The sequence below is a fragment of the Haemaphysalis longicornis genome, unplaced genomic scaffold, assembly GCF_048455015.1.
Source record: "Haemaphysalis longicornis isolate Haplotype H1 unplaced genomic scaffold, Haemaphysalis longicornis Haplotype H1 scaffold_6, whole genome shotgun sequence".
NCBI classification, from domain to species: Eukaryota; Metazoa; Arthropoda; class Arachnida; order Ixodida; family Ixodidae; genus Haemaphysalis; species Haemaphysalis longicornis.
This window is the reverse complement of record NW_027526407.1, coordinates 71,732,788-71,750,899: the sequence shown is the minus strand read 5'-3', so window position 1 is coordinate 71,750,899 and position 18,112 is coordinate 71,732,788. Positions and strand designations below refer to the sequence as shown.

Sequence of the window (18,112 nt, the reverse complement as noted above, 5' to 3'; positions counted from 1 at the left end):
ACAGCGCACAAAAGGGTACTTTCTCACTGCGCGAGTGTACCAAAAGAAATCAGCGCGTGCTCTAAAGCCTGCGCGCATAGTCAGAAGCCAGCAGGGTTACACACCAGGAAGGTTGATTGATTGATTGATTGTAGGGTTTTAACGCGCCGACGCAACGCAGGCGATGAGGCGCGCCGTAGTGGAGGGCTCCGGATTAATTTTGACCACCTGGGGATCTTTAACGTGCTCCGAAATCTCGTACACACGGGGCATTTTTGCTTTTCGCCTCCATCAGAAAAGCGGCCGCCGCGGCCGGGAATCGAACCCGCGACCTCGTGCTCAGTACACCAGGAAGGTAGAGCACACCCGAAAAGGCGTATCACACAACGCCCAGTAAAACGGCTAATCAACTAAACTATTTCTGCCAACTAACAATTTCAAAGGAGCAATCAATTAGGGGGGTAAGAAAACTTGAGCTAGTTGGTGCGTGCTTACTGGAAAGAATAAAAGGGGCGCTAATTAAAGAGGCGAAGTCGAAGTAGACACAAAGAACACATACAGGCGCCAATGCGTGGTTTGACGACACCGAGAAGAGCTCAGTGTAGAAGTATGACTTAACAAAACTTGTTGTGCTAGTTGGTGCATGCTTACTGGAAAAAATAAAAGGGGCGCTAAAGAGGCGAAGACGAGGCAGACACAAAGAGCACATACAGGCGCCTGTATGTGTTCTTTGTGTCTGCTTCGTCTTCGCCTCTTTAGCGCACCTTCTATTCTTTACAATTAGTGGGGGAGCACTTGGAAGTTTCACCACAGCTAATCTATGGGCCTAGCAGCGGTACATACCCATAAGAGAGTAGATACCCGCAGAGGTGCATTGGGGAGCGCATTATTGGAGAAATTGATGCTGTGTCCAGTGGTCATAAGTTAAAGACTACAAGCGATGATCATTCGAACCCGCCTGAATCCTCATGTAAATCAAGAGAGGCTTGCTTGCTTACCTATAGAATGAGACTGCACCAGGTCGCCCAGCCCTTTTTATTGTAAATACGACATGTAACTAAACCGTAGAAAATATTTAAGAACGATCATTTTGCTGATTAGTTCAACGCCGGAAATTTTTTTGTGGACTCCGAGAGCATAATACGGAGCGGTCGGCTTCGTTCGAAGTACTTCAAAGGAGACCCGTCCCACATGTCTTTTTGGATGGCGGCATATTCCCTAACGGTCATCGGATTACAAGGAGAGACATTCTGCGCTTGGTCCTCCCGTTTTTGAAGGATACAAACTGAAGTAACTGTTGGTGATTTCCCATGGATAGCGTTAAGAAGTTACCGATCGGGGGGAGCAATTGCCGGCACGCCATGCACGATTATGCCCACCCGTTAATCAACATAAACTGGTTCGTTAAAGGACGGTCAATACGGATAGGTTTTTGGAGTTAGATGGGGGCACGTTCATTTCCTCATGAGCCTTCTTTGTGTTCTGCTGAAATGGGTTTGATTGCTTAAGATGACTACTTGAAGTCATCGCTTGGTTTCAATGAGCAAGACTTGGTTAACCTACCACAAAAAATTGGTGCGTGTGCCTGAAACTTCAAGCACGTCTGAATTCAGTGCGCATCCCCTGAAGAATAACGCGTACGTACTCAGGGGGATTGGCCAAGTGAGGATATTCTTAGTGTGCAAATACGAAGAGGAGTGGACACAAGAAGTCTTTGGGCACGGCTGAATCCTCAAAAGCCCACAAAAAGATATGGAAAAGTAGGAATTTATGCTGAGTCTGATGCACAGGCGCTAAAAACAAGCAAGATGATTAATTAGAGCCTGCTTTTGACTCAAATAAACAAAGTTTCTTGTGCTTGCATACCGTAACACATCTGCATCAGACAGAGGCACGTAAGTACAGCCACTCCGCATGCATTTTTCTAGCCACACAGTAAACTACTCAGTGCAAATGTTCCTAACAGTTAGGTAGCCTATAACATATGCCCCTTTAATACGAACACAACCCAGCGCTGCTAACCATCTCCTCGCGTTCCTACCCTGAAATGTTAGTGACGCCGTTCACCAGCTGCAGACTGAAGGACCAGACTATCCTGGTGACACAGGCTACGTATGCTAGGACGACACATGTATTCCAAAACTAGGGTTTCCTTTTCCTTTCGAGCTCTCTAAAATGTTTTTTCTCTCTCCTCGGGTTTTTTTCTACCGGGTTAACTTTATAACTGCTTGAGATGTTCATTCGCAAGCTTGCCTTTTCTTCGCAGTGGTTTAGTTGTTCAGGTGGCACCGTAACAACTGCTTCGCTAACACACGCTTCTGCCAATGGCTATTCATTGGACCTTACATAAAGCTCGCTATTTACAAAAAATGCCACTCAATATGCTGCGAACAGGTCATGCGCGCATTTTTTGTTGTAACGTGATCCGTTGAGCTCGTTAACATCCCTACGTACTGTTGATAAAACTGGTTGATGGAAACATTCCAAAGCAATTAGCCTGTCTTGATACTTTGCATAACTTTGCAAGTGTTATCAGAACATCTTTCATCTGTACTTACCTCGATTCTTGTAACCCCTGTGAGCCTAAAGGTTACTCGGGGGTTTGAAAAGTTTCTGTAGAACAAGTTCACCTGAAAAGAGAAACACACACCGAATGAAAGCTGTGGCTTTTATTCACTGAATAATAGAGTGGATATCTCGTGGTGCAATAAAAAAGGAAAATCAGAGAAATACAAAGATGGACACACTTGAGATTTCCTGCGTATAGCATTGCGAAAATAGTGCATTTTATTTCATGCTATGCGACCCTCTATGTTGACGTTAGGTGCTTCTTAAGTATGTCATCTGCTTGTGTGACATATGTTTGTCTCCAGAGGGATGTATGTTTAGCGTGTAGTCTTCACAACTTGATAGTTGCATTGGTGTCAGATGGCGATGGTTTCACTAGCAGCGAGTGCCTGACTCGTGGTGCTCGCGTTGCTAATTTTTGTGTTTCTTTGCATCTTTTCCGAGGCCTACTTCCGTGGGTGGCCATGTTTCACAGTCGCCTGTGGGGTAGGAACTTGAAATTGATTGCAGTGCAAACAGCACAGACATACAGAAATGTGTATTGCGGTGTGATCGTCCTTCGATCCTGTGAGGCTATGTCTGTCTTCTGTGCCAACTTATTGTTTTAAAATAACGTTGACTTTTACGCCCCGAAAGGTGAGAAAGTATTCTCCCGTAAGCAATAAAACACAATATGCAACTCATTGCATTGCTTAAAACATTGAATCTATTTGTTTATCTTTCACTTCACAAAGTCACATACAAGGTGATCAAAATTACGTCGACAAAGTAGGACTTGATTGCTGGCTAGTTGGTTCATGATGTACGAAAGAATAAGTTTGCGCAAAAGACGAGGACGAAGAGACGAGACGAAGAGACGTAATCATGCGAACGGCAATTGAACGTCCTGTCCTCTCGTCTCTTCGTCGTCGTCTTCTGCGCAAACTTGTTCTTTCGTACGTCGACAAGTTTTGTTTTAAAGTAGGAGCTTAGATTGACGTGAAGACCTACTCTACAGGGAGGTTACGCGCCCAGAAGGACACCGAATCATGTCGTGACTATAGATAACGGTGGCTTAATTAACTAAAATTGACTAATTAACATTTCAGTGGCTTGCAGGCATGTTAGTATTCAAAAGCTAGACGCACTCGTGTTTCTGCGGAGTTGCATTTGGCAGAATTCTCTTAGTGCATTCGTGCTTCGAGCTAACGAAATACAACGTTTAATTGTCTTTCGAATGATTACGCATGCAAGACAGTGAAGAACGGGGGCAAAGGTCCTCGCCTTTGATCTGGGCTTCGATTGCGGTTCTGAGTACTGCAGATTGCGATAACGCGAGCCAAGACTTAAAGGGTGCCAGCTATCACTTTTGCCCATGCCTCCAATCTGTTGTCAAACTAAACACCCTACACGGCAGGCACGTCAGAAAGCGGAGGAGCTTTGCGCCGGACCTCACTGTCTAGCATGCGTAATCATGCGAACGGCAAGTAAACTTAGTTGTTCGTTATCTCGGAGTGTAGATGCGCTAGAAAAAATCTGACAAATGAAACTGCGTAGAAACACGATTGCGTCTAACTTTTCATTACTAACATGCCTGCTTACTGCAGTCACTAAAAAGTGAATTATTCAATTTTAGGTAGTTGAGCCACCGACATCAAAACTTACCACCTCATTCTGCGTCCCCCTGAGCGCGTAACTTCTCTGTATAGGTGGTTTTCACGTATATTTTAGCACCTAATTTTTATAAAACCTCTCGACTTAACTTTGATTACCCTGTATGTACCGGTTTTTATCACACTTCCAACCTAGGGACGGATATATGCATCACGCGTTCAATCTGAAAGTAACTCACCGCGTTCAACATCACTGCTATGTAAGTTTCTAGATCTCCTTCGTAGTCAAAGTATTCATGGTACTCCTTATCAGCGACAGCATGTACTTCAACAACGAAATGATCCAACTTTCGTTTCGGCACTGCAGCATCTTCTAACTGAAATTCAACAGACCTTGCTGAAAAAGAAAATGTTCTCGAGTTTAGAGACGGCGCCAGGTGTCTCGTCGTAACGAGGGATATATTTTTACCCCTGCAGATTCCTCAGGCTTGCCCACAGCGCTCCATTGTTTAAATATTGGTACACGATGCATATCGCCTTGGTGAGAATGATAATAGCGGAAACGGCCTCTTATAATGATGCCATTATTAGACCACAACATATCTGCATTTCGATGTTGCTACAACGAAAATAGCGGCCAAGTTGCACAATATCTTTCTTAATGCTCTGCTGACGTGCTCGAGAGCCACTTTACATTCATTTATATATTTGGTCGGGTGTAAATTCAAGTGGCAGCGCAAGTTATGAGCCAAAGTTGCTGTTAATTCATTTGTCACGCACTATGAGCGCACAAGCTAGTTCGATTGCGCGTATAGAAAAGAATGGTCTACTTGAAGAAAACTGCTATATTAACGTACCGAGGCTGCACTTGGGATATGAGGCGGGCCGTAGTGGAGGGCTCTTGATTAAATTTAACCGCGTGGAAATCTTTAACGAGCGCCTAAAATTCGGCACGGGCGTTTTGGAGTTTTGTCTCCATCTGAAAAGCAGGAACTGCGGCCTGGGTTGAACCCGCGCTCTCGGGCTAAGCAGTAAAACGTCTTAGCCGTGAGCCATTGCGATGGCTTAAAGTTTTAGTGTTGAGCAAGCCAACGAACAATATTGGTACCTAACTGTGCGACGCTAACTACAAGTGAATCAGGCAGGCAGGATTTTCGGGCTTAACGGCTGCTAAATTTAACATAAAAGATTTAGAACTTACCGTGTAACACAGGCAGTACTGCAAGATGCACGATTGCAGCAAAACTTACAGCCCTCATTTTGGCTGCCAGCGAAAAGTTCAGGCGTTGAGTTTATTCAGATGGTATGTGCTTCAGAGTTTGGACTTTACTTATATCTAAAAACTACGCTGAGCAAGCAGTCATGCATCCGGTAGGTCGATAGCCGCAAAAAGAGCGCTGTATGCAGACACCTCTGACAAACGACTTCGACCTTGGACCTGATTTTGCCCTGACTCTCCCAGACCCGACAAATTACGAAGTCAAGGCAGTGCATTTAGCATAAGCCTTGCGTCAGACTGCTTTTGCACTGTACGCAGAGCCATGGTTCCTCTTCTTCAGAGGTTTCAAAGGTTTATTCAATTCACAAAAAAATTTACATACATGCGTATATACAGACGAAGGTCGCAAAGCCATGAGGCTGAAACGGGACCCTCGGTAGTTCATTACTAAGGTAGCATGTAAACGCAGCGAACAGAAATTGTTATTTTCAAATAATTACGGAAATAAATGCAACAATTGAAATATTAGCGATTTCAACTAATTAATTTGACAAGTCTATCAAATGGACTTGCAATACCTACTACCAAAACAACTACTACTACAAAACATCCTCTCCATTCAGTAAAGGACATTGAATGCATCCACTTCTTTTTATTATACACCAAGGGAAAAAGTTTGAGCAAATACATCACTGGAGTTTTATTTTGTCATAAAAACAGATAAGCAGAAAACTGTTTTTGCACTTTGCATGATTTTGAAGTGTTAAAGATGTGGTTGCACTGGTTTCGTCACCGGAAGAATTGTAGAACGGGTGTGTTTATTTTGCCACATTTTTGGACATTAAATCTGCGTTTGATTCAGTTTTTCATGAGCCATTCTAGTAGCCCTTAGTCCTTCGGGTTTAGGACTAAAAGTTTACGCGTGTATTTCAAGGTACCTAGAGGGGCAGCAGCTTTCAATGCAATCGTTCGAAGGCCCAACTTCCTACAATGCCATTCAAAAAAAGGGAAATCAAGGATTTGTATTGAGCGCTCCGCTATTTAATCCTACTGTTATCATCTACCTAAAGCGAGTTTTCCCGCCTGGCGTGTACGTCACACCCTATGCGGATGACATCTGCATACGGAGTAGGGTGCGATCGCGTTGTACGAGGCAGCAGAGGCTATAGAAAGCTCTCGGAAAAATACCAGCATACCTTGCACCCAGAGGACTTCACATATCTTACAAGGAGAGTGTTGCCATGGCTTTTACTCGCAAGCATATGAAGCGATATCCACTAGTTCTCAGGGGCTATACCCTGCAGTATGTACGAACCCAACATTTTTTTGGCATCCTAATAGGCCAAAATCATTCCTGGGCTTCTGAAGTAAAAAGCTTTGTACGATAACATCAGCGATGTGAAAAATCGCCAGGTGCCTTACTAGTATAGTCGATAAAGAAGTGACTGTCACTCCGTAATACTCCTGCGCAAATCCTATGTCGATGGTGCACTGCACCCGTCCCCCTTTCCCCCAGAAGCTGCCGCCCGCAAGTGGAAAGCAGCTAGGCGTGGCTAGAAACAACTGCTTTCGCTTCTTTCTCTGCATTCCCAAGGGTTTTCTTCACCAAAAATGATGCCACGTCTGTGACACAGGAACTTGTAGTGAAGGAAAGGAACTGTTTCTGGTCCCCTTTAGAGCACTACCACGCCATCTCACGTTACAGACCCTGAGCTCAGGGCAAAGATGTTAGAGTTACTTCCGTCTTGACTAGAGACGTTGTACCGCACACCACATTTGGACGCAGCGCTCGCGAAGTCGTACCTCTTTCGAATTGACGCCAGTACAAACACTGATGTGAAATCTGTAGGTCGCCGGAAACCGTGGAGCCCTTCCTGTTGGAGCGCCTCACATGCAATAAAATTGCAGTCTTGTACAAAAACTGCAGTGCCTTAGAGAAATAAAAGGTTTGACGAAAACTCGCCTGGTTGGGGGAAAGATACATAGTTGAAGAAAGTGGTTATCGCCGACCAAAGGCTTAGTTAAAAAGGCTAAAAAAGAGACGTTTCGGCATCCATACGGAACAAGGCTTCCAACAAAGCTTCCGTATGGAAGCTTTGGAAGAATTAATCACGGCGAAGATGATCGTTCATGACCGGAAAACTAAGATGGTGATAATTATTTCTGGCTGGGAGGCTATGATGGTAAGTGTGCATAGTGTATGAATTAGGAGTCACCGCTCACACTAGGAAAGCTATCAATCCCTTACCTTGTCCTTGTGTGGTGCCCATTACAACACTCATTACCGATACTTTTTGGCTATGATTCTTAGATCGTAGCACGTAATCAGAATTGCGTTGCCCAAGATTTCACTTCCGCAAAATTATGGAAAAATACACCCCAGGTATAGATGAATATAGGAGCATGGGCTGGTGACTGGAGTGGGATGAGTAATGAAAAGAGAATGAGAATAAAAGAAAATGAAACACCAGTTTATTTTTACCCATTATCTTAAGCCATTCACTGGGATAAAAAACTGCAGAATAGATAATTCCTCCTGGAAATCTGCTCTTAAAGGTTTAGTTTGTGTCCAGCTTTCTGGGATGTTTATTTTTCACCGGTGAAGCAAGCAGCATCGAACCAAAATGTCTCCGCTGCGTAAATTGCATTATAAGTTATTTTCGGACTGCTTAAAGATACACCCTTGAACTTCTGTATTCAAGTAACAATATTGCTTCCGGTGTTAAGCTGTCAATAGGCGACGTGCGCTGAAAGAAAAACTCTGGCAACTTTCTTGCGTTCCTTCTTCGTGCACCGTAATTGTATAGATGAAGGTCTTGTCAATCTGTAAAAAGACAGCAAACGAAACAGATTTGAGAAAATGTTTTCTGATGTAAGGCGTCGTAAAAACTAGCACGATAAAACTTGACTTAAAGGAAATGTGCAACACTTCCAACAAACGCATTCACTCTTCCTTTAAGCTAATAGTTATCAAGAGCATGAAGCGGCACTCTGCGAAAGAACTGAGCTGCTTTCAAAGCATCGGTTTTACAAAGCTCATTGCACCCTAAGGAATGGACATTGCACGCATCTCGAAGCCAACAGGCTTGACATTTCGTATGAACTCCTGAAATCCGCTGAGACCAGTTCCACCAGTATTTAAGATGGGCCCAGAAGCGGAATTTAATGAATGCTTTTAAAGGTGAAGCCTTCCGAGGTGGCCAAAGACAGCCGGAAGCCGATTAGGTAGAGCGCCAAGATACTGCAGAACAAAGATTAAAATTGGATCCCTTTGAAATACACATTTCAGCAACATATAAGTGGTACTTTAGAGATTTAATTGCAAGATTCCTCGGTGTCTGCGCTTCGCACTACAAAGACTCTCGTCATAATTCACTGCGACACTGCGGAGCTAGGCTTGTGCACCGTCTTACGCTTGATTCGGGACACGCTGGCTATCAGCTGAAACCCCCTTCGAGAAGGTTCTTCTACGATATCAAGTACGGTACCCCTCACCATCTATTTTTATGTCGGAAGTCGATATATCGGGAGCGAAGAGGAATACGTTTCTGGGTTATACTCGCCCGAGACCTGCTCCTACCTGAATATATATGCAAATGCACATAGTTCTGCAAAAAAGCAAGGTTTTAAAGACCACGGGAAAAAGCATCAGGATGAGGAAAGTAGTGCTAATGTTGAAACAACAAGGCAGTGTGCGCATCGGCCGGGGGATTGGAAAGGGCTGTTCTCTCCTCTATCCGATAGGTGTTCCAGCGTGGGTCCCACCTTTGCTCATGCTTTATATATCGCAAGTAGGCAGTAAGCTAGGAAAATTTGCCATTGCAGGTCACGTGGCAAAGAAGTATCGAGGTTAGACGATGGCCACTCACCCTTGTGTGTCTTTCAAAATTAGGTGGCACTGGCAAATCGACGCTAATTTCGTAATCACCGGCCTCTATAGGGCAGGCACCATTCCACGGGGTCGACAGCTGCGTTTCAGTCGCTGTTTCAGGGTTGCAAAGGTTGTACGCGCTGAAACGCGGAGACAGAGCAGCTTTGATGAAACTGGTAAATGTGAAACACTTTATTTACATAGGGCGATTTACGTCGGTAATTCACCCTATTAAATCACCCTTGTAAATCAACTCATGTAAATCACGTATTTACATAGGGTGATTTACTACTGCGAATCAGGCTAGCACCCTCATCACTCATTACTATACTCGGTGACAACTTAAGAACGGCACCGGAAGTTGCCGCTGTGCCTTATCACCGTAGCCGGATGTCTCTCCGCGCGGCGCAAGTAGGGCGTTACTGGGAATATTTTGAACATGGCGTGAGCCGTTACCGTATTTTTTGAACTTAATATGCTTATAAACGACTCCAGTGACGACCAGCAAACTGCGTGAGACAAGGCAGACGATATCACGCATTCGTAGCAAACCCCTTTCAAAACGCGCGCGCAGTGACGTCACGGGTCCGGCGCTTTGGCGGAGTGATACACTACATGAGGTGGTGCCGTTCTTGAGTTGTAACCGAGTATACCCTTTGTAAGAAAAAAAAACTTGGGCTCCAGCCAATCACTATGCTGCTGCATGTGGTTTCTCTGTTTACTTGCCATCATGCGTAAGTTAAAGCAGAGTCCTTCAAAGCATTGAAGGTCTCTGTTTAAAGTAAGCACCGGACTGCTGGAGTTTCTTATATCTCTAGGAAGCCTGTGCGCAAATAGCATTGAATGCTTCTTGGTGTGATGATAAGTAAGCTAGGAAATACTTTACATCAGTCTCGTTTGCAAACAGATTACAGAAATTATGTAGTATGGGCGCAGTATTCATATTAATGGCCCATTGAACGATTGGATTCGCGTGCGTTTAACGTGTCGAGTGCTGGCTGTGTGTACATTATGCACAGGTATACAAAAGATGTTGACATTCGGTTTTCGTACAACAAGCCTACAAAAAGGGCAGGTGTCAAGGAAGGGAGCAGAGAAGTGTCGTGGTCACATCCGGGTAAGAGTTGGAAAAGTTTCCGGAGCGACACCAATAAGCCTACGGAGGTGGTGGTTGGCCCCATGCGGTACAGGAACACGTGTGGTGAGGCATGTCTTTTTTTAACAGCGGAAGCAGAAGACAGAATATGCTTTGTTGGGGGAAAACCCATTCTTTAAAGCTATAGTCGGCTCTGCAGCAAACTATCCGGGGGAAGCTTGTTACCACTGCCAGTGGCCTGCCGAAATCGGATGGCCCCCCATTGCTCCACTTTTGAACCAACTCACTTCTGCCCTTTTCTCAATAAAAGCTTTCGACAACAAGAACAATAACAACATGTCGCCGTTGTTTCGGAATTGAGCACCAGTATACAGACACTCGAAGAACCGACGCGAATAGCGCTATTCCTGACTATTCTTGCTGTTTGTTGTGCTGAATTTAAAAAAATGAAATCAAACGCATTTGTATTTGTCGACAAGGACTGAAAGAAAACGACCTCGTGCACCTAATTCAAGCCCTTCTAATTAGCCGCATCACATACGGAACTCCATATTTGGCTCTCAAAAATAGTGAATTCCAAAAACTCGATATAATCATCCGGCAAGCCTATAAATTATCACTAGGGCTACCGCCAACAACTTCCACTGCCAAATTACTACAGATGGGAATTCATAACATCTGGGACAAACTTCGAGAGGCCCATCATGTCAACCAGATCAAATGGCTCAAGCTCTCACACACTGGCTGTCACTTCCTCCGTCGCCTCGGCTACCAACTACCTGCCACCCATTACCCCCGCCAACGCGTTCCTCTGGAACTACGCGATTGCATCTCCGTCGCCCCAATACCCAAGAATATGCACCCTCTTCATAAACAGGGTCGCCGACAAGCCCGGATTTGAATACTTCGCAAGATGCTTCAAGTCAAGCCACGAAAAACCCGGTACGTTGACGCCGCCGAATATGCCGATAAACCAGCCTTCGCAAATTCAACAGTAAACCACCGATTAATTGAACTGACTTCCGGAACAGTAATTGGCAATGACTCCTCAACTGCAGAAGAAATCGCAATAGCCCTCGCATCCACTACACCTCAAGACATTATCACCATAGTCACAGATTCTCAAGCTGCCTGTCGCCATTACGCCGCCGGTCACATTGCTCCCTTTGCCCTCCGCATCCTACAGTCCGTTCCTAACCCTCCTCACCTCTACATTCTCTGGACCCGGGACATGAGTCTTTGGAGGGGAATGAGGCGGCTCATGCTGCCGCCCGCACGCATACCTACCGGGCGTTCCCCTCCAACACTCCAGCGTCACCGTCGGAAGCATGCCATTCTGTGCCTCAAAAATTCAAAGGAATCCTCGAACACTACCGCCTCGAACGCCACATCTTTCCCCCACCCCACGACAAGCTGACTAAGGAAGAAGCCACCACCTACCGCCGCCTTCAAACCAACACCTTCCCGCACGGCACCCTCCTCCACGCCATCCACCCCACCTCCTACTCCGACACCTGCAAGTACTGTCCCCAACCTTGCACACTCTACCATATGATTGTAGCCATCTCCCTAGCGTGTAGCGTCAAGTTTTTACTCAGCGCCCTTAAACATGACTGTATTCATTTTTAATTTTTATTCTTTTTTTAATCTTATCTTTTGTCTCCTACTCTTCTTCTTCCACCTACTTCTTTGTTTTCTTCTCCCCCCTTCCCCGCAGAGTAGTATGTCGGCGAATTCATGCTGGCAAACCTCTCTGGTTTCTCTGTAATAAAGAGTCTCTCTCTCTCTTGGGCGTGCTGCCACACACCATCCCTCCCCCCTATTTCGTCCCGCAACCATGAGCACGAGGGAAGGCATGCTAGCCAGCCCGGACCCCGGCGATCACCTTCGGCTGGTTGAAAGGGCCCGCCTGGCAGCGACCGCCCAGGGACTCCTGGACTGAGAAGACCCCTCCTTACCACTACTACAAAAACTGATATACAAATAAAGTTTATTCCTCTTCCTCCTTCTTCCCCTCGTCCACAATCAAATAATAATATGTCAGTGCTCGCTTTTCTAGAATTGGCATGCTGTGGTCTGTTCATCCATAAGTATCGTATCTTTGCGACAAGGGATACTTAATGGTGCACGCTCACATTGTTCACAGCAGTGCCGAGATTGAAGCAAAGACTTAACACTGGCATTTCATAGTTTTCATGTTAGCAGCTGTCCAAAGTCGGTTCGCGCATTTGCAACTTATGTTCATTTTTGAAAAAGCAATAGGCAGTGCAAGCTAACTTTACTTGAAGTCCCCATCTTGACGTCTTTCTGCTTGCCCATCGGGAACCTAAATGACCCTGTCGATCCTTACCTGTTGATCATTAACATGAGTTCAAACAACAGCGCTGGCCTCGGTTATGTACTTGGGTTGTGCCTGAAATGCACACAAGGTCCCCTTGGCCGTAAAATGTGTTCATTCTTGCGAACGGCGCTAGTAGTTGGAGAAGTTGTTTGCTCAGATATACGCATGTACCTCGTTTCCGTAGAGGCTGTTACAGATAAGTCTTTTGGCAACGTTACGCTCACCGTGTTACGCTCACCGCGTTACTCTCTCAGACATGGCGGTCATGGTATGTCGATTTCTCATGGAAATGCGGGTACAAACACAGGTCGTGTTAATTAGTTAATTAGTTAGCCATATAATGATGATAATGACATCTTACCACGGATCTCCACTTCGTATGCAAAGATCGCTAGATGTCGGGGGGCTCGTGATCTTCACTTTCAGCCACGGGTGCTTGTCGAGAGTCTGACTTATCGTGGCAGTGAAGTTCGTTGAAAGTCTTTTTTTGGGTTTGTCGTACGTTATTGAGAGTTGCGAGATGGTGAACACGCTTGAGTCTGTGAAAAAGGAGAGGAAATCAAATTAGAGTTTGGGTACCGGTGCCACGTCGCCGGTGATCTAAATTCAGTGTGAAACGAAATGGCTTCCCTGCAAATGTTTTCGTATTGCACTCGTTAATTTTGTATGTCGGTCGGAATTTCGCGTCTTATTATTAGCGCATTCATCGCCCAGAAGTTTAGACGTAGGAGGAATTTGTTGGAGAAGCCAACCGGGCATCCCTTAAGGTTTCAAGCTGCAGTTCGAAGGTTCTTGATACATAAGAAACAAAACTGGGGGGGGGGGGGGACGCGTGAAACAATGAGACTGGACTCCTTGTAGAGACATTTATCACAGAGGTAGGCAACTAAACTGCTTGACTAGGTAAAGTGAAGGGGAGCTGTTCCTTATATTGCTACGCTTGTACTCTCCCACACAACAAAAGTGGGGCTCCACGTCACGTATGGAACAAGCTATTAAGCGTTCACTAAGCAGGCAGCAGAACCACCATGGGTTCCAAAGCATGGTGGTATGACATCAAAGCTACGCCAGGCTATACCATTAGTAGCAGACTAGGTAGCAAAGGTATACCATTAGTAGCAGACAGCCTTTTGCCTTGCTAAAGTCACCGTTCGGAGCGATACTTTTCTGAGAACTCAGTAGGCTTCCCAATGCGTCCAATCTAACGCGTCGCTGAATATTTCCGTATTAACAAATAAATAAAGGTTCTGTTCACGTATGTCATGATATTGATTGATTGTGGGGTTTAACGCGTAGACGTTTGACAGGTGATGAGGCGCGCCGTATAAAGGGATCCGGAATAATTTTGACTACTTGGGGATCTTTGACGTGCGCCGAAATCTCGAACACACGGTCGTTTTTACTTACCGCCTGTGTTAGAAAAGCGGCCGCAGATGCCGGGAATAGAACCGGCCTTCTTGAACTCAGAAGCACAACGCTAGCCACTGATGCACTGCGGCAGGTATATTTCATAATTTTCAGTTGCGTGTCTTGTTAATTACCTGCGGCCTATACAGCTGGCACGGGAAAACAGCGATAACACCGTTGGATCTGTCATAAAGTGGCGGGCGGCATTGTCGTCATGGCTCTGCGCTTAGAAAGCTGTGTTCAGATCCTGCCCTTAGAAATTCGGCAACTTCTTTTCAAGGCGGTGTGAGTATGCCCACGCACCCTAAAAACATGAATGTAGGTAATTTTTCATAAAGAGAATTCCACTGCTAATACCAATAGTTTGTGTTTGTCTCGCCCTTTTTGTTTCCGTTCTGTGCAGTTTGTTACAGCCTTTTTTCAGAAGCGATGCCTGGTGGCCTTACGTTAAAAAAACCTTGAAGTTCTTTCCAATTCGAAACGGCCGCTGCTCTCAACGTTTAAGATGATAATCTTACCGGAACATGATGTCACCTCAGGCTCAAGGGTCACCGCCCACGAAGCGGACACCAGAGCAAGTATGATATATCCCGTCACAGCCATGTTTCACCTTAGAAAAAAACGAGAAGAATTGCATTCATTGCGGGAAGTTACAAGCCAAGAACTGTACGTCGCATGTACTCTTTTTTGACGTGCAAGTTGGATTTTACAATGGCTGCGCCGAACAAGATATGTGCACGGTCACCCGGATGCTTTTCAGGAAGCATGAATGTAGTGTCACTAGGTTAGGGTACAGAGTATCGGCACTCTCTTCTCTTATTGTTCTGTACCGCCGCTGTGATCATTGGTCAGGTCGGATCCTATGACATTTGTTTACATTGCGACGCAGTAATGTTCTATGCAGTAGTATATCCGCGTTATCAAAAGTAATGGTAAGCTCCAACACGAACCAATGGGCTTTCACAAAACGAGAACGCCGCCTTCCTTGCCATAAGGACGAGGAAAAAACTTGGAGTTAAATTAAGGAATAATATACTGCAAAACGAGCGAAGAGGCAGCGTTGGTCTCAGCGACAACAAACGCACCAGCAAATGAAAGGACGAAGAGGCCAAAAGTAGAAATTTCGTCCTGTATTTTCCAATTCTTCGAATACTAGCATGAGCGATTCTAATTAAGGCTTCTTCGTTGGTGAAAAGAAGCTTGTTTGCGTGTTCGGAAGTTGAGCGCTCCAAGGATGTGTGATTGGTTGCTAAGCTAACCTGTCTAGGTCATGCGTTTTCCGTATGCGAATGGTCAGTGCCTTTGCTGTTTCCGGCCAATATAAACTCCATATTACTCTCCGTTCCGTTTCGCATGCCATTCGGAAGCAGCCCGGGCAGGAGATTCCGTTCATTCAGCCCCTTCTTTCACCAGGCGCAGTGAGCACATAGGTGAAGATCAGCAGTTACTTCAGCAGGATCATAATCAAGATTTTGAGGCATACACGTTAGATCCCTCAAATAATTGACAAAGTTTTCGACTGAATGCTATAGGAGGCAGCGAAATTCAAAGTTGCAAATGCTAATCCATTGTTTGAGGCCACTGTGGGGAAAATTCATAGCCTCAGCCAATCCGCGGTGTCCTGTTACATCAATTGAAAGCAAGCCAACCTTGGTGTGCAGCAGAAAAAATTGAACTACTTCATCGTTAACAGTTCAGACTAAGGTATCGTATTACGCTGAGAGATGGTAGGAAAACCTCTTAACTTCTGACACAGAGTCTGGTATCGCTTAATAGTCATGCCTAAGTGTACCTCACGCTGCTACTCTTAATCCGAGTGCCTGAATGGTAGTCGGAAAGTGATCAAAATTTTAATTGACTCTTGAAAACATCTCCACGAATGAGCCTTACCTCGGATCAGAAAGCATCCTTGCTAGCCTCCGGCTTCAAATTTGCACTGCTTACAAAGCCGCGCCTCTCGCTTCATTAGAGACATCTCGGCGAAACTGGTTTTCGTAACTGACCAGTAGCTGTTAAACGAGTGATGCCTTGCAAGAAGTAGCAAAGGTGAAATTTTTCCATCTGCAGATGACAACTTTGTACCAGCAGGCAATATAACAGACGTGGGGGTGCAGCTAGCGGCAGATTAAATAACGCCGTCTGAAGATGAATTGAAAACCTTACCTGCTAGCAAAAAGACAGCGTTGAGTGTGTGCAAAGGACTGCAGTGGCCTGCAAAATTTCCTGCTGGTTTTATGTAGAAGTCAGTCAGCCCGAGACGGCACTCCGGCGATCTGGGGTCGTGGCTATCGCAGGCTTGTCGAACACGTCAGCAGAGATAGTCCCAAAACCGCTTGCAGGGCGAGAAATCTATGTCTCCACGCCCAGAAGTGTGTCTGAGAGCAGCAGACGATAGTGTCCGAGCCGTAGAGGATTGGTTCGATAGAGCCCCGGTGTTGATTTCAACGGTAACCTACCAGTAAGAGGGAAGCGTCGAGCGGAGGCAAATTACTGCAACTGGAATTTATTTATGCAGGAATTATTGCAAATTTATGCACGCAAATGAGCCAAACAAAGAGTGTTCGCACGCATAACATGAGCCTGCACCACATGGTATTATACCGTATTTAAAGCTTTCACGTGAAGTGTGTAGCGGTCCAGAAAAACAAAGGAAAATTGGGAAAGTATCACTACATGAGTGCAAATAAATTTTTGGGGGCATGGGTTGAGAAATAGGCGTTTTATTTTTACTATTTAAAATCATTACCTTGACATTACGGCGCCTCATAAAATTTTAATTTAGTAGTGTTATACTTCAACTTTAAAGTTAGAAAATTCTCCGGACGATTTTGAATTCCACAGAATACTTTCAATTCTTGGCTTAGCACGGAACACAAGCCTTTCCATGAAAAAGTTTCACTAACTATTTCTCTCTCTCTTTGAATGAGTAAGTGCATCGATATGCCTCCAGGAATTTTATATTATTATTTAGAACTGTATAACTATGTCGAGACTTACTTGCTCTTTGGGCAAAGCGACCACACACGAGTGTGAGCAATTTTTGCACGAAGAAAATATCTGACGGAGATCTAAGCCCAGGCAAGGTATGCCGCCTGTCTCAGTGAGGCAGGCAGTTAGTAAGGTATAGTAAGTGAAGTTTTCGTCTGTTTAGCAGGATGCGTTCAGCGAAATTTGTCAGAGAGATTTATTTTACACGTCTTGACTTTACTATTTTTATAAAAAAATGTGAAATAAGCTTTAAAAATCGCATTTTGCTGTTCAAAAATTTTTTACGTTACAGATAGCAGGCCGGTGAAAGGCCTCGGTCTGCAATTCTCGATTTCACTTTTCTGCCATTTTCTCTGTAATAAGGCAGCTGCTGCAGGCTGCAGCTGCACACTAATATGTAGCATTTTTAGTCTAGGGAGCCGGGCCGTGGGTGCTCGGAAAAAATTTTCAGAAGCGGTTTTTTCTGCTGCAAAAAACCAACAGCACCATCTATGTGCATTCCATAATAGGGAGTGTTATAATAAAATATATATAAGCCAAACCCTTCGCAACTACTAACTATGGCGGGGCGCTTCATTTAGGTGAACAGTGTTGAGCGGATAGGTAGGCACTGAAACATTTAAGGATAACACTGGCCCATAAAAAATATCATAGATCTTTTAAATAAATATTTATGCTTCATTGCTCTTTCGAAGGCAATGAAGAACCCGGGTTTCATTAATGCGTTGAAGAAAGGTAGGATAAAAGCTGATGAAAAACAAAACATTCACAAATACTTCATCGCCCTGTTGCAATTACGCCAAGCACGAGAAAAAAAAACGAGGAGAAAAACTAAGCTGTCTGGCACTGTCGGCTCTAGGAACGCCAACAATTGCATTTGACTGGAATTAAACCATCTATTCAGGATGGTATCTATCCAAGGGAACAAAAAAATGCAAACAAAAAAACCGTTGTGGCCTTCCGCTGATTGCGTGAGCCGCGCTACTGACGTAAGCGACGCTATGTGACCCGATCCACTGCTGCTAGTGACTTTGCACATTCCGTGCATACG

General features: G+C 44.9%; 2 protein-coding genes across 2 annotated transcripts in view; both read right to left on the bottom strand.

Moving 5' to 3' along the window:
* The window catches only part of LOC144143075 (uncharacterized), a 36,752-nt gene extending 31,325 nt beyond the window's left edge, over positions 1 to 5,427 (bottom strand). The window contains exons 1-3 of the mRNA XM_077674891.1: positions 5,341 to 5,427; positions 4,379 to 4,536; positions 2,538 to 2,609 (exon numbers count right to left, since the gene is read on the bottom strand). Of these exons, the coding sequence (XP_077531017.1) occupies positions 2,538 to 2,609; positions 4,379 to 4,536; positions 5,341 to 5,398 (288 nt within the window). The 5' untranslated portion in view covers positions 5,399 to 5,427. The remainder of the gene's footprint in view (positions 1 to 2,537; positions 2,610 to 4,378; positions 4,537 to 5,340) is intronic.
* A 2,383-nt stretch (positions 5,428 to 7,810) lies between these two features.
* LOC144143212 (uncharacterized) lies at positions 7,811 to 16,353 on the bottom strand. The gene is made up of 5 exons (XM_077675001.1): positions 16,237 to 16,353; positions 14,592 to 14,683; positions 13,028 to 13,205; positions 9,228 to 9,369; positions 7,811 to 8,182 (listed from the first exon to the last, which is right to left on the bottom strand). The coding sequence occupies exons 2-5, from the start codon at positions 14,674 to 14,676 to the stop codon at positions 8,081 to 8,083; spliced, it is 507 nt and encodes a 168-aa protein (XP_077531127.1). The 5' UTR covers positions 14,677 to 14,683; positions 16,237 to 16,353; the 3' UTR covers positions 7,811 to 8,080.
* Positions 16,354 to 18,112: the final 1,759 nt, after the last annotated feature.